Source organism: Dendropsophus ebraccatus, chromosome 9 (assembly GCF_027789765.1).
Source record: "Dendropsophus ebraccatus isolate aDenEbr1 chromosome 9, aDenEbr1.pat, whole genome shotgun sequence".
Lineage (NCBI taxonomy): Eukaryota > Metazoa > Chordata > Amphibia > Anura > Hylidae > Dendropsophus > Dendropsophus ebraccatus.
This window is the reverse complement of record NC_091462.1, coordinates 21,322,538-21,336,485: the sequence shown is the minus strand read 5'-3', so window position 1 is coordinate 21,336,485 and position 13,948 is coordinate 21,322,538. Positions and strand designations below refer to the sequence as shown.

Here is a 13,948-nt window from a genome sequence, read left to right as displayed (position 1 = left end):
TCCGTCCGCTCGCAGGCCGGCCCATAGCCCGGCCCCCCCGCTCGCAGCCGGCTCCCCGCTCATCCGCAGCCCGCCCCCCCGCTCATCCGCAGCCCCCTGTGCCGGCTCAATCGCCACCCCCGCCGCCCCGATCGCCATCCCCGCCGCCCCGATCGCCATCCCCGCCGCCTCTCCGATTCCCCCCCCCCCCGCCACGAGCATAACTTTCCTGCTCGGCGTAGCGGGTGTTCGAAATTCCCGGCTCCCCTCTTCAGCCAATCAATGCGGCGGCGGTGGCGATCGAGCCGGCGCAGGGGGCTGCGCTTCACCGTGGGGCTGGGCTGCGGATGAGCGGGGGGGCCGGGCTGCGGGCGCACAATCTTAAAACGATCGCAAAACGATTTTTCCGTACTATATATCCTACCGTCTAAACGCTGATCGTTCTGAAAAAAAAATCGTTACTCCAACATCATTAATCATACGATCGGCCGAATTATCGTTCCGTGTAAAAGCAGCATAATGCTGCGTTTACACGAAACGATTATCGTGTGAATTTGCATGATAACGATCGAATTTGAACGATAATCGTATGTGTAAACGCAGCGAACGATCGAATGACGAGCAAGAAAACGTTCGTTTTGATCTTTTAACTTAAATCGTCGTTCGCAAAAAATTCGCCGATCGTTCTGTGTAAACAGTCGTCGCGCGAAAGTCCAGCAGCCCGGCCCGCAGCCCCCTGCGCCGCCCCGATCGCCACCCCGACGCTCCGGTTGGGTGATCTGATCGGCGGGGGTGGCAATTGGAGCGGTGTCGCCGGGGGGGGGGGGGGGGGGCGGCGCTCAAGCCGGTGCAGGGGGCTGCGGATGAGCAGGGGGGTCGGGCTGCGGGTGCGCGATCTTCAAACGATTGCAAAACGATTTTTCCGTACAATATATCGTACCGTCTAAACGCTGGTCGTTGTGAAAAAAAATCGTTACTACGACATCGTTAATCGTACGATCGGGCCAATTGTCGTTTCGTGTAAACGCAGCATTAGACAGGGATATGTCACCATGAATAGTGATCTGTTTCTGATGTCAAGAATCGGATTACATTATTCAAATCCGCCTCCTTGAGTACATGCTGGTAATTAGCATAGGGCATGTTTGGTGAGCAGAGTACTTCCTTTGACTAATGCACACTTTATACACATCATACAAATTAGCCTATCATCTACAAGGTCATAGAATCTCTGTATGTCAGTAATTTTAGAAAGGATCACATAGAGGAAAAAAATTCAGATGCTCCATCAGATATTATTTTAATTATTTTCCGCTGTATTATAAATGAACAGAATTAAACATATATTGGTAGAGTTATTTACAACCTTTCCATGGTTTCCTTCAGCTTTTGATTCAAACTGCTCTCTTGTATTCATTAGCAAAACTTTCTGCCTGATGTACACTCTATCCGCCAATTCAGCCAACTATCTTCATCCTACTACACCTTCTAGGCCAGATATATTTGGACATATTCCTAGCTAGAGTGTACAGCAGGAACAGGAAGTCCACTACAGGATGTCCACTAAGTGGGTCAATGAAGACAGCAGAACAGAGAGTTAGGATTAAAAGCAGAAACTTTAAAGGCCTTGACTTGAATTCCCCTTTAGAAGCATAGACCATACATACTAATACTTACCAGAAGACCGATTCAGTGATGGAAATGTTAAGTTCACAATACAGTCCATCGCGTGTTCAGTAATGTCACCTTTGACTAATTCTATCAATTTTCCAAAAGCCGAGAAGTGAGGATAATTTTTCTAAATTAAGAGCAAAAAGTATATGAAAATACCAATAAGGTGACTGGTTTGTTAACATTATATATAGTAAGGTGACTGGTTTGTTAACATTATATATAGTGACTGATATTAAAGCGTAACTATAAAATATTTTGACCTTTCAGTTTTAGTTAGCTTAGGTCATGATAAGAATTTTTGTAATATACATTAATAACCTAAAATGAACAGTTTTTTAAATACATAAGGCTAATTGTCCCCTTACAGCCCTCTCTGGCTCTGAGTTATTTCTGCATTCCTGCTGGACACGCCCCCTCCCTAGAGATCAGTCCTGAGAGTACAGACTCTGACAGGAGGATCAGATAACAGCCCTGACACAGAGAGAAACATAAACAAACCCTCCTCCCCCCCTCCTAGCAGCACGTTCTCCCCCCTCCCCTCACAGAGGTGACTAAGCAGAGCTGAGGGTGTTGTGTGTGAGGAGCAGCGCAGGGGAAGAGCTGGATGGAGGGACAAGTGTTTCCAGTGCCACCATGACTCCAATGTACTGCATGAGGGAGAGTGGGTGAGTCACTGAGGGGAGGACTACAAGTCCCAGCACAACACAGCTATAGTCCTTCCATAGTACATATAGCACTCACTATCAGATGTCTGCAGCAGGTGCCCCCACCTCCATGGCTGACATTATCCTACAGTGTTATGAGAGCAGATGACTGTATCTAATCCCACTGTGTGTGACACCATCTGCTGGAGCTCTGTATCTAATCTTACTGTGTGATACTGTATGCTGGGCTGTATCTAATCCTGCTATGTGTGATATATCTGTTTAGGTGCTGATCAGTGGATAGAGGGATGCAGCCAGGGAGATGAGGGATAGGCCACGCCCACTTTCTCTCAGCCAGAAGAAAAATTCATTTATTCCTCTGAGCCAAACACCTGGTCATATCTCAGCGAGCGTACATGCTATCCACGCAGTTTAGGGCTCTTTTTAAAGGGTAACACAAGGGCTTTTTATTTGAGGAATTTCATTTTTTGGCTACTGAAATTATAGTTACGCTTTAAGCTGTATTAAAAATTTTGCACCATTCCTATATTCCACATATACATGTACATTATTCAGGAGAATTAATTGAAATTAAATGGAAATGAAACATTCTACCTGCAGCCACCACTAGAAGTAGCTATTGAGTTTACTGCATCCTGAATTATTAAGGCTGGGTTCACACTGCGTTTTTGTAGTCCATTTTTACGCAAAGAACTGATGAAAAATGGATGCATTTGTGTGTATCCGTTTTTCATTTGACTCCCCTTTAACCCCTTCAAGACTAAGCCTATTTGGGCCTTAATGACCAGGCTCATTTTTCAAAATCTGACCTGTCTCACTTTATGCGCTTATAGCTCAGTGATGCTTTAACGTATGCTAGCGATTCTGAGATTGTTTTTTCGTCACATATGGCACTTTATATTAGTGGCAAAATTTGGTCACTACTTTGTGTGTTTTTTGTGAAAAACATCAAAATATCATGAAAAATTGAAAAAATTAGCATTTTATGAACTTTGAAATTCTCTGCTTCTAAAAAAAGAAAGTTGTATTACATAAATTAGTTACTAAGTCACATTAGAGATATGTCCTCTTTATTCTGGCTTCATTTCATAGACATATTTTACTTTTTTAGGGTGTTACGGGGCTTAGAAATTTATCTGCAAATTACCACATTTTCGTGAAAGTTTCCAAAACTGATTTTTTTAGGGACCAGTTCTTTTTTTAAGTTGATTTAGGAGGCTTGTATACTGGAAACCCCCATAAGTGACCCCATTTTGGAAACTAGACACCTTAAAGAATTAATCTAGGGGTATAATGAGCATTTTAACCCTACAGGGGCTAGAGCAAAGTATTCACCATTAGGCCGTAAAAAAATGGAAAATTAAAATTTTCCAATAATATATACATTTAGATTAAAGTTTCTCATTTTCAAAAGGAACATGAGAGAAAAACCACTGTATGGGCACACAGCGGTGCTCAGAAGGAAGGGAGCGCCAATTAGCCTTTTCAATGCAGATTTTGCTGAAGAAGTTTCTGAGCGCCAGGTGCGTTTGCAGTGCCCCTGTAGTGCCAGCGAAGTAAAATCTCCCCATAAGTCACCCCATTTTGGGAAGTGCACCCCTCAGAGAATTCATCTTGGGGTGTGGTGACCATTTTGACCCCACAGGTATTAGAGGAAAGTATTCAAAAGTAGACAGTAAAAATGAAAAACGCGAATTTTTCCAATAATATATTCCTTTAGTTTGAAATTTCTCAATTTCTTGAGGAACAGGAGAGAAAGTTCACTGCAAAATCTGTAACGCAGGTTCTCCTGAGTAGAACAGTACCCCATATGTGGGCATAAACCACTGTATGGGCACACAGCCGGGCTCAGAAGGGAAGGAGCGCCAATTAGCATTTTCAATGCAGATTTTGCTGAAGAAGTTTCTGAGCGCCAGGTGTGTTTGCAGAGCCCCTGTAGTGCCAGCGGAGTAAAATCTCGCCATAAGTCACCCCATTTTGGAAAGTGCACCCCTTAAAGAATTCATCTTGGTGTGTGGTGAGCATTTTGTCCCAACAGGTATTGGAGGAAAGTATTCAAAATTGGCCAGTAAAAATGAAAAACTCGAATTTTTCCAATAATATGTTCATTTAGTTTAAAATTTCTAAATTTCACAAAGAACAGGACAAAAAATGGCCCCCAAAATCTGTAAAGCAGGTTCTCCTGAGTACAACGGTACCCCATATGTGGGTATAAACCACTGTATGGGCACACAGCAGGGCTCAGAAGGGAAGGAGCGCCAATTTGCTGGAGCAAAACCGCAGCTAGTAATAGTTATTAGAATAGCGCAGTTACTAAAATACAATTAAAAAAATGAGATTACAGGTAATGCGGGGTGGTTACAGACAGTCTGGGGTGGTTCCGGGTAATCTGGAGTTGGTTCCGGGCAAGCTGGGGTGCTTACGGGTAATCTGGAGTGGATACGGACAACCTGGGGTGGTTACGGGTAATCTGGGGTGGTCACAGGCAACCTGGGGTGGTTAAGGCAATGTGGGGTGGATACAGACAACCTGCTGTGGTTACAGACAACCTGGGGTGGTTACTGGTAATCTGGGGTGAATACGGTCAACATGGGGTGGTCACGGGCAACCTGGGGTGGTTACGGGCAACGTGACATGGATACGGACAACCTGCTGTGGGGACAGACAACCTGGGGTGGTTACAGACAACCTGGGGTGGTTACAGGCAATCTAGGGTGGTTACAGGCAACCTGCTGTGGTTACGGTAAACATGGGGTGGTTAAGGGCAACGTGGGGTGGTTACGGGCAACGTGGGGTGGTTACGGATAAACTGAAGTGCTCATAGGTAATCTGAGGTGGGTACCTGTAATCTGGCGTGGTTACGGGCAATCTGGCGTGGTTACGGGCAATCTGGCGTGGTTACGGGCAATCTGGCCTGGTTACGGGCAATCTGGCCTGGTTACGGGCAATCTGGCGTGGGTCATTGGCAATGTGCGGTGGTCAGAGGCAACGTGCGGTGGTCAGAGGCAACGTGCTGTGGTCAGAGGCAACGTGCGGTGGTCAGAGGCAACGTGCGGTGGTTGCGTGCAACCTGGGGGGGTAACATGTAATCTGGCATGATTACGGCAACCTGGGGTGGTCACGGGCAACCTGGGGGGGGTTACAGACAATCTGGCATTGTTACGGATAAACTGAAGTGCTTATAGGTAATCTGGGGTGGGTACATGTAATTTGGGGTGATTACGGACAATCTGGAGGGGGTCACTGGCAACGTGCGGTGGTTAGAGGCAATGTGCAGTGGTTACGGGCAACGTGCGGTGGTTACGGGCAACGTGCGATGGTTACGTGTAATCTGGCGTGATTACGGACAACCTGGGGTGGTTACGGGCAACCTGCGGTGGTTATGAGTAATCTGGGGGGGGTTAGGGGTAATTTGGGAGTAAACTGCAATTATTACTATAATAAAAAGTGTGTGTTTTATTTTTTTGTGTGTTTATCACTTTTTGTACTTTATACATTCATGTTCACTGTATTACTATGATTACTGTGATATTTTCTATCACAGTAATCATAGTTCAGTGACAGAGACCAAATTGGTCTCTGTCACTTTAAATTTTCAGAGTTGGCTGGTTCTGACGCGCATGCGCACTTCATAACCAGCCAGGACACCGAAGAGGAAGGAGCTCCAGGAGCAGGTAACGTATAAGGGGTAGGGGGGGACAGGGGGAGACTGGGGGGGGTGGGGGGCGACTTGGGGGACGGACTCTAACACTTTTTATCCCCTATCACCAATCATTGATGGTGACAGGGGATAAAAAGTGCATCCCTGCACTGGGAACAGGCGATCAGTGGTATATAGTATATATTGCCGATCGCCTGTTCCTGTTCACTGCCCCATGCTCTCCGCTACCTCCGGTGGCGAAGAGCATGGGTGTTTCATTCATTTTTTACATTTCCATTGCTGTGAACGGACTTTGTCTGTTCGCAGCGATGGCGGCGGCCATCTTGGATCCAATGGCCGCCGGGGGAGGGGGGTTAGTTACTGCCTACTAGGGAGGGGGCTAATCTGGGGTCTGATTGACTTATTTCATCTCCCCCCGCCTCGGATTCACGGTGGGAAAGATGAAATGCAGTACATCGCCGGCCCATTAGTGACCGCCGTATCGGCGGTCACTAAGGGGTTAACTGCCGGGATCCGGGCCCGGCCCGGATCTCGGCAGTTGCGGCGGGTGCCCGGCTATCACTGACACCTGCAGGAACTACATCTGCAGGAACTACATGCAGATTTGGACATGCCGGTACGTCCATATGCGGCAAGGGGTTAAAAAAAAGAGATCATAAATAAGGATAAAAATGCATCCTTTTTTTAGGTGTACACAAAAACGTGGTCGACCACGATCCATTTTTTATAATGGAGGTCAATAAAAAGACAGATCAAAATGGATGCACACAAATACAGTACATCTCTTTTTTTATTTTTTGGTGTGTGCATATAACGGATGAAAAAAAATGAACTGCAAAATGCAGTGTGAACTCAGACTAACCCATTCTGGGACAGGCCAAAAATGGCCTAAAAGGGAAACTGACAGCATAATTTTATTATAGTACCGTCGTTGTCGTTGTCACTGTCGTTATAACTTTCAAAATCTAAATCAACAGAGCATGTAATATAAAACAAGTTTGCAATTTACATTTATTATTATTATTATTTTCTTTAGTTATCATGCTTTACAACAAAGCTATACTTACTTGTATCCAGGTCCAGTCTTTTGAAGGCAGCTTTTTAGTTTTGTGCTGGTTGAAAAAAAGAGACTAAACACCTGTCTAAAGGTCCTGGTCATCTGCGCTCACAGAGAAGGCAGTCATGTGATTAATGAATACATTGAGCTATCACTCTCAGTACTGGCTGGAATTCATGTGTTTAGTCTCTTTTTTTCAACCAGTACAAGACCAAAATTCTTCAGGAGAGAATAGCTTTGTTTTAAAGCATGAGAACTATATATATGAGAATTTTGTTACAATAGTGACACTTTATAAACATTTAAAAAAAAAATCCCCAACCCCCTCTTCCAACAAACAAAATACTTCTACACACTTTGTAACGGCTGTAGTGGCAGAAGGTAGTGGATCTGCTGGACCATCACATGGGGAGAAGCCATACCAGGGGGTGGAGTCTAAGGGGCGGCTGGTTTTCACCAGAGCCTGCTGCTGCAGCAGGCGACCCCCAGGTCACTACCCCTGACATAGCTGGCTTGCAGAGGTGGCTGAGGAGCTTAGTAGAACTGATGAATAGAGTAACTCATAGTCAGGGACAGGCAGATAGGGCAGGTGGCAGACAATCGTAGTCAGGGACAAAGAGAGAAGACAGATACACAGTGAAACTAACAGGCAAGGGTAACGCTTTCTCTCAGGCAAGAGCACTGATGATCTTGCAAAGGACTATTACAGGTGGATGCTGACATTAAACAATAATTAGCGCACTGGCTCTTTAAATTTCAGAGAACCGGCACATGACCCCAGGCAGGTTGGGATATGTGTGCCAGCGAGGAGGAAAATAGATAGAAGCGGGGACTGGTAAGGAGTGGGAGTCGTGGGAGTGTCAGCGTTGAGTCCACAACCCAAAGTGCAAATAGCTATAACACAATTTTCCCTAACAAAATAACTTTTATATAAATCGTAAAAGATAAAAACATAGACATCTATAATTATAGACGATAATGAAAAAACTTGGATCAAGAAAATTACTTAGGCATCAAGGGGTAATTTAGTTAAAGGGAACCAATCACCTAAAAAAATCGATATGACGCCAATAATCTGTGCTAATACGCCCTCTAACACACTTTCCACACATATATCTATAGCGTCTGCCCCTGCCTGATACACCCCAAAATCATACTTTGATCTTGTCCCCACTCCGGAAATTACTGTGTGTGGCCCCCTCCTCTCTCTATATGTGCTCCCTGTGCTGCTCCACCTCCCTCTCTTACAGCAGTGGCCCCCTCCTCTCCCCTCTCCTATCACCTGTCCTCCCCAGAGCCGTATTAACACTTGCTGCTGCCCTAGGCACTAAACCTGAAGACGCCCCATCTTCAGGCACCGATTAGCCATACCAGGCCTGACCAATACCACCATACCCCCCACCCCCCTGGAAAAGACACCAAATTTACTGGCAAGTCTGAACAGGAGGTGAGAGACTAAAAAAATAAAAACAAAAAAAAATGTTTTTTCTTTCCCCCTGCTCCCTGGTGCTGCCCCCCTGCAAGGTGCTGCCCTAGGCACCGGACCGGGTGCCTAGTGGTAAATACGGCCCTGGTCCTCCCCCTGCTGCCTATCATCAGTGTGTGGCCGCAGCACTCTCTGTCTCCCATCTCCCTCTCTGATAGCATCGCTGGATGTCAGGAATAGAGACGGAGTGGCACCGGAAGCACATGTGACGGAGAGGAGGGAGCCACACACAGTAATTGCCGGAGGGGGAGGGGAGATAAGAGCGTGCCCGAATTGATAATTTTAACCATGCTGCAGCCACCACCTCAGGAATAACAGCGCTTTGGTTTGTAGTGGTGGCTGCAGCAGGGTTAAAATGATTCATTCAGGGACGCTCAGTAAAGCAGAGGCTGACTGCATGAGAGGCTAGTTCAGCCATGCACAGTACAGTGGGGATAGGGAGCCGTTGTGCTGTGTATATCAGCTATAGAATCCCAGGTCCGCCCCCGGATTATGATGCAGTGACACGGGGCTGTGAATCAGGCCCATAGAGGCGTGATTACAGCAAAATACAGCTCCAGGGGCCGTGACTACTTGACCTGAAGAAACAAACAAACGACTACCTGACAGGAATTAGCATATGGAGCGGGACAAGATGTGTATCAGGCAGGGGCAGACGCTATAGATATCTGTGTGGAAAGTGTGTTAGAGGGTGAATTAGCACAGATTATTGGCGTCATATCAGTTTTTTAGGTTCCTGTTAGGTACTGTAAATGCAGCCTAAAGACCATGCCAGAAGCTGATGATGACTTGTGGCCGGCCACCCAGCACTAGCCCTTCACTTACCTCGCAATTCTTAAAAAGGCATTGATATTTTTCATAAACATCTTGCTTAAAGGCAACAATGATGATATCAGAAATGACGGTCATCACAGAAGGATCGGTTAGGTAGTCTTCTATGCCTTTAATGATCCATTTTATGGAATTTTTAGCTGTTAACTGCTCTACACCTAAAAAGTACAAAACAAGAATGATACATTTGCTTCATTTACAATACAATACAGATATAAAAGAGATTTCTCCAAGAACTTCCCACCGGTAATAAGTTGCTGATCCAAGGACGAACCATTCCTGGGAAGCCCACCGTTCTAGAGTACGGTGCTATCTGTACTGAGACTGCTATCCTGTGGAAAACTCTGTAAATGAACCCTTTTTACTATGTGCACATAAAACACAATGTCCCAGGTTTGTCCTGGGAAGCCCCAACTCCCCTGTGGCCTGGAAGGCCCTGTCCCTTGGCCACCTGGGAAACCCTGAACGCCCATGTCTTTAACCATAAGAACTTCATAAGTAAAATATATGTTGAGTCATCCCCCCCTCCTGGATACTAAAAATTCCTTCCATACTTGTTATAACCTTTTCAGTCTCCTTCCCCCAGGTCTGAGTTGCTGCTTCCTGCTAAAGACACAAAAAACTGTGTGTGAGCTGCTCTCTCCGTCTCCCCTTCCTCCCCCTCCCTTCTGAGATGGCTCATCTAAACAAGTCACTAGCTGGCTTTATCTGCACCTATGCATCTTCTTTGTAATGCTGGGAGGGTTATTCTGAGGTCAAGTTGCTGACTAACTTACCGAGATTATCCCTCCTGGCATTACAGAGTTGCTACAAAGTTGCAGATAGGGACTTGTTTACATCAGCTCTCTCGGAAGGGAGAGGAGGAAGTTTAGAGCCAAGACAAACTGAACAGCTCAGATACCGTTTTCTATGTCTTCAGCAGAAAGCAGCAGCTCAGAACTGAGGGAAGGAGACAGAAAAGGTAAAGACAAGTTTGGACTGAATTGTTAATCTTCAGAAGGGGGGATGATTCAGTTTATAATTTTTCTAACCGGATAACCCCTTTGACTGCTGCACGACCAAGAGCTTAGAGTGCATAGCCTGTCTAGCAGCATATCAGATAGTGACACAGACAGGCAGTCACGCATCTTATAATTATCTTGCATAGACTTGTTTCAGACTATTTTGTCCTTGTTAGTAAGTGTTGCAGTACTTGATTGCTCTCTGTGCCACATTGAAAGCAGTACAACACCTGGCACCTGTTGCCTGTTGGCATATGTAAAAGTTGATATATAGTATATACGCCTGTGTAGGCATAATAGATAAAAAAAAATAAAGTGTCCCAGTAGCTGTTTGCGCTCTGCACCACATTGAAAACACTACAACACCTGCAATGCGTAAGGCGGGGACGGGAGCGCGGAAATGCTGGTGCGGGCATAAGCCGTGGGCAAGCTCATAGGGAAGCAATGTGTGCTGCTGGCAACCAGCATTGCGCTCATCAACCATCCCTGGCTTCATCGGACAGTTAAAAGGGGTGCAGGGTTCAGGGGTTCAGCGGGAACAGGTGGTACAATGGATAGCAGATAACGCTTCCAGTCTCGTCGCTAGCCAAGAGTCTTGGCTGCAGGAAACTCGCTCTGACCTTCCTTCTCTTTTTCCCAACCTGCCCAATGTTACTAACCGAGTGATCCGACCCTTGCCCACTTCCAGGAGCTCTTTTCAGGTCTATCTCCAGAATTGTATATGTAAAAGAACACTGCAGAGGCACCATCACATGTCTCGACGTCAGTGAACTAGCCAGACCTTCCCTCCGGGAAGGAACAACCAAGCCAAAGGCGTTCTCCAGTTAAGGAAACCACCTTAGCAAGGTATCCATCCACAGACAGCTGTTTCGGGGTTTTTGCCCCTCATCAGTGTGGAGTAGGTTTCTGGCTAATGGGAGCAATGACTAGTAAGTGCATGCAAAAGGACACTGGTTGACCTCAGGGAGATCAACCAAAACACCACAGAGACACCATCACATGTCTCAACGTCAGTGTGTTCTAGAACATTGCCCCCTGGGAAATCAAATATGTAAAAGAACACTGCAGAGACACCATCACATGTCTCGACGTCAGTGAACTAGCCAGACCTTCCCTCCGGGAAGGAACAACCAAGCCAAAGGGAGATCAACCAAAACACCGCAGAGACACCATCACATGTCTCGACGTCAGTGAACTAGCCAGACCTTCCCTCCGGGAAGGAACAACCAAGCCAAAGGCGTTCCCCAGTTAAGGAAACCACCTTAGCAAGGTATCCATCCACAGACAGCTGTTTCTGGGTTTTTGCCCCTCATCAGTGTGGAGTAGGTTTCTGGCTAGTGGGAGCAGTGACTAGTAAGTGCATGCAAAAGGACGCTGGTTGACCTCAGGGAGATCAACCAAAACACTAGCCAGAAACCTACTCCACACTGATGAGGGGAAAAAACCCCGAAACAGCTGTCTGTGGATGGATACCTTGCTAAGGTGGTTTCCTTAACTGGAGAACGCCTTTGGCTTGGTTGTTCCTTCCCGGAGGGAAAGTCTGGCTAGTTTACTGACGTCGAGACATGTGATGGTGTCTCTGCAGTGTTCTTTTACATATTTGATTTCCCAGGGGGCAATGTTCTAGAATACACTGACGTTGAGACACGTGATGGTGTCTCTGCGGTGTTTTGGTTGATCTCCCTGAGGTCAACCAGTGTCCTTTTGCATGCACTTACTAGTCATTGCTCCCACTAGCCAGAAATCTACTCCACACTGATGAGGGGCAAAAACCCAGAAACAGCTGTCTGTGGATGGATACCTTGCTAAGGTGGTTTCCTTAACTGGGGAACGCCTTTGGCTTGGTTGTTCCTTCCCGGAGGGAAGGTCTGGCTAGTTCACTGACGTCGAGACATGTGATGGTGTCTCTGCGGTGTTTTGGTTGATCTCCCTAGGTCAACCAGCGTCCTTTATCTCCAGAATTGGACTCCTCTCAAGTACAGCAAGAATTGCAGAAGCTACCTGAGGATTTTGTGTGTATAGATGGCCAAACATTGGAGCACCTGCCATCTCCTGGTAATTTTAGTGGTGTGGACCGGCAACCTGTGTCTTAAATCATGAGCGATGATGACGAGACACAGTTGCCAACAAGGGAGGCAGCAAGTTCCCCCATCGAGGGCACATTCTTCTTTGGTGTGGAGATATTTTAAGTGCACGGACGACAAATTGAGTGCGGTTTGCGCACAGTGCCATTCGAAGTTGAGTAGGGGCTCTGAAAAGAGCAACCTGAGCACCACCGACATGCGGCAGCAGTAAGAAGCCAAGAACTGGACTGAGTGGTAGGGAGTAGAAATGAGCGAGAAGCACCTGATTGAGTAGGTATTGATCAAATACTACGCTATTCAATATACTAATTTTTGATCGAGCATCTGACCAAATAAGCAGTAAAAATTTGATTCCCCTCCCACTTTCCATGGCGCCAATAATTATGCAGGGGGGGGTATGTGACAGGCCCTAGGAGCATGCTGGCACCGAGAGAATGGCGTCTACATTCATTGGCTGGCTTACTCATGTGACCTCCAGGGTATAAGAACATGGGATTTCCTGCTCATCGTCAGAAGCCATCTTGGACCTAGACAGAGAGAGTGTGTGCAGCAGGGACAGTTAGGTTTTAGGTAGGAGGGACCCCCCAAAGCCCTTTTTAGGGCTACAACTATACACAGCACAGTTTTATCACCCGATATGCAGCAATAGCATCAGTGGATAGCAGCCCATAAGGCTGTCACCTCTGGCCTGTCGGAATAAAGAAAAACAGATGTAGAGTATATGGCTAGTATACAGCCTTATACCTGTATACTAGCCGTATACTGTATTTAACCAAATAGCCATCAACTCTGGCCTGTCGGCATGAAGAAAACTTAAGATACAGTGTATACAGCTGTATACGGCCATACACAGTATACGGCTAGAATATATAGAGTATATAAAGAAAAATTGAGTTATAGTGCACTCCACTCCACATCCATCAGGGGAACACTCTCAAAGGTGTGGGACACATTCATGGTACCCCCTCGGGAAACTTCCACCACTGCGGGGCCTATTGGGAGCAGGAGGGACCAACTGTAACCCTGTTCTGCCTGATCCCTTTTTGCTCTACAATAAAAGGGTGTCAAAGTTGGACACGTGGCTGGAACTGTACCTCTATGCCTAGGAGGTGCTGGCCTGCCCTGCCGTCAGTGTTCTTTATTTAATGCAGCCAGGGGCATTTATATTAATAAGCTGATTCGCCTGTTATTTGACAGTTCTGACAGGCTGATGTTTATCAAAATGAACAGCCACTAGATTAACCTAGACTTTGTATCTGTAAGGATGGAAAGCAGATAAACATGAAGTACCATGTGTGTTCTCAAGCTCTGACAGACAATTCCAATGCACCCCTATCAACTCACCAAAGTGTATGAAGTGCATGGTTCAGCTCATTTCCTGCTCCTCAACCACCGGCTTAACGACACAAGACTCAACCCATGGGTGTCTATTTAAATGTTTGTAGAGTGGACATAAAGGGACTCAAATTCGAAACTCAAATTTTTCCCAGGCCTCAACCTAGGGCGGTCG

At 46.3% G+C, this 13,948-nt stretch overlaps 1 protein-coding gene across 4 annotated transcripts in view; it reads right to left on the bottom strand.

Annotated features, from left to right (window-relative positions):
* The window catches only part of LOC138801985 (protein mono-ADP-ribosyltransferase PARP15-like), a 59,929-nt gene that overhangs the window by 18,128 nt on the left and 27,853 nt on the right, over positions 1-13,948 (bottom strand). For all 4 annotated transcript variants that reach the window (XM_069985082.1, XM_069985081.1, XM_069985084.1 and 1 more), the window contains 2 exons: positions 9,348-9,511; positions 1,657-1,777 (listed from right to left, as the gene is read on the bottom strand). In XM_069985082.1, the coding sequence (XP_069841183.1) occupies positions 1,657-1,777; positions 9,348-9,511 (285 nt within the window). The remainder of the gene's footprint in view (positions 1-1,656; positions 1,778-9,347; positions 9,512-13,948) is intronic.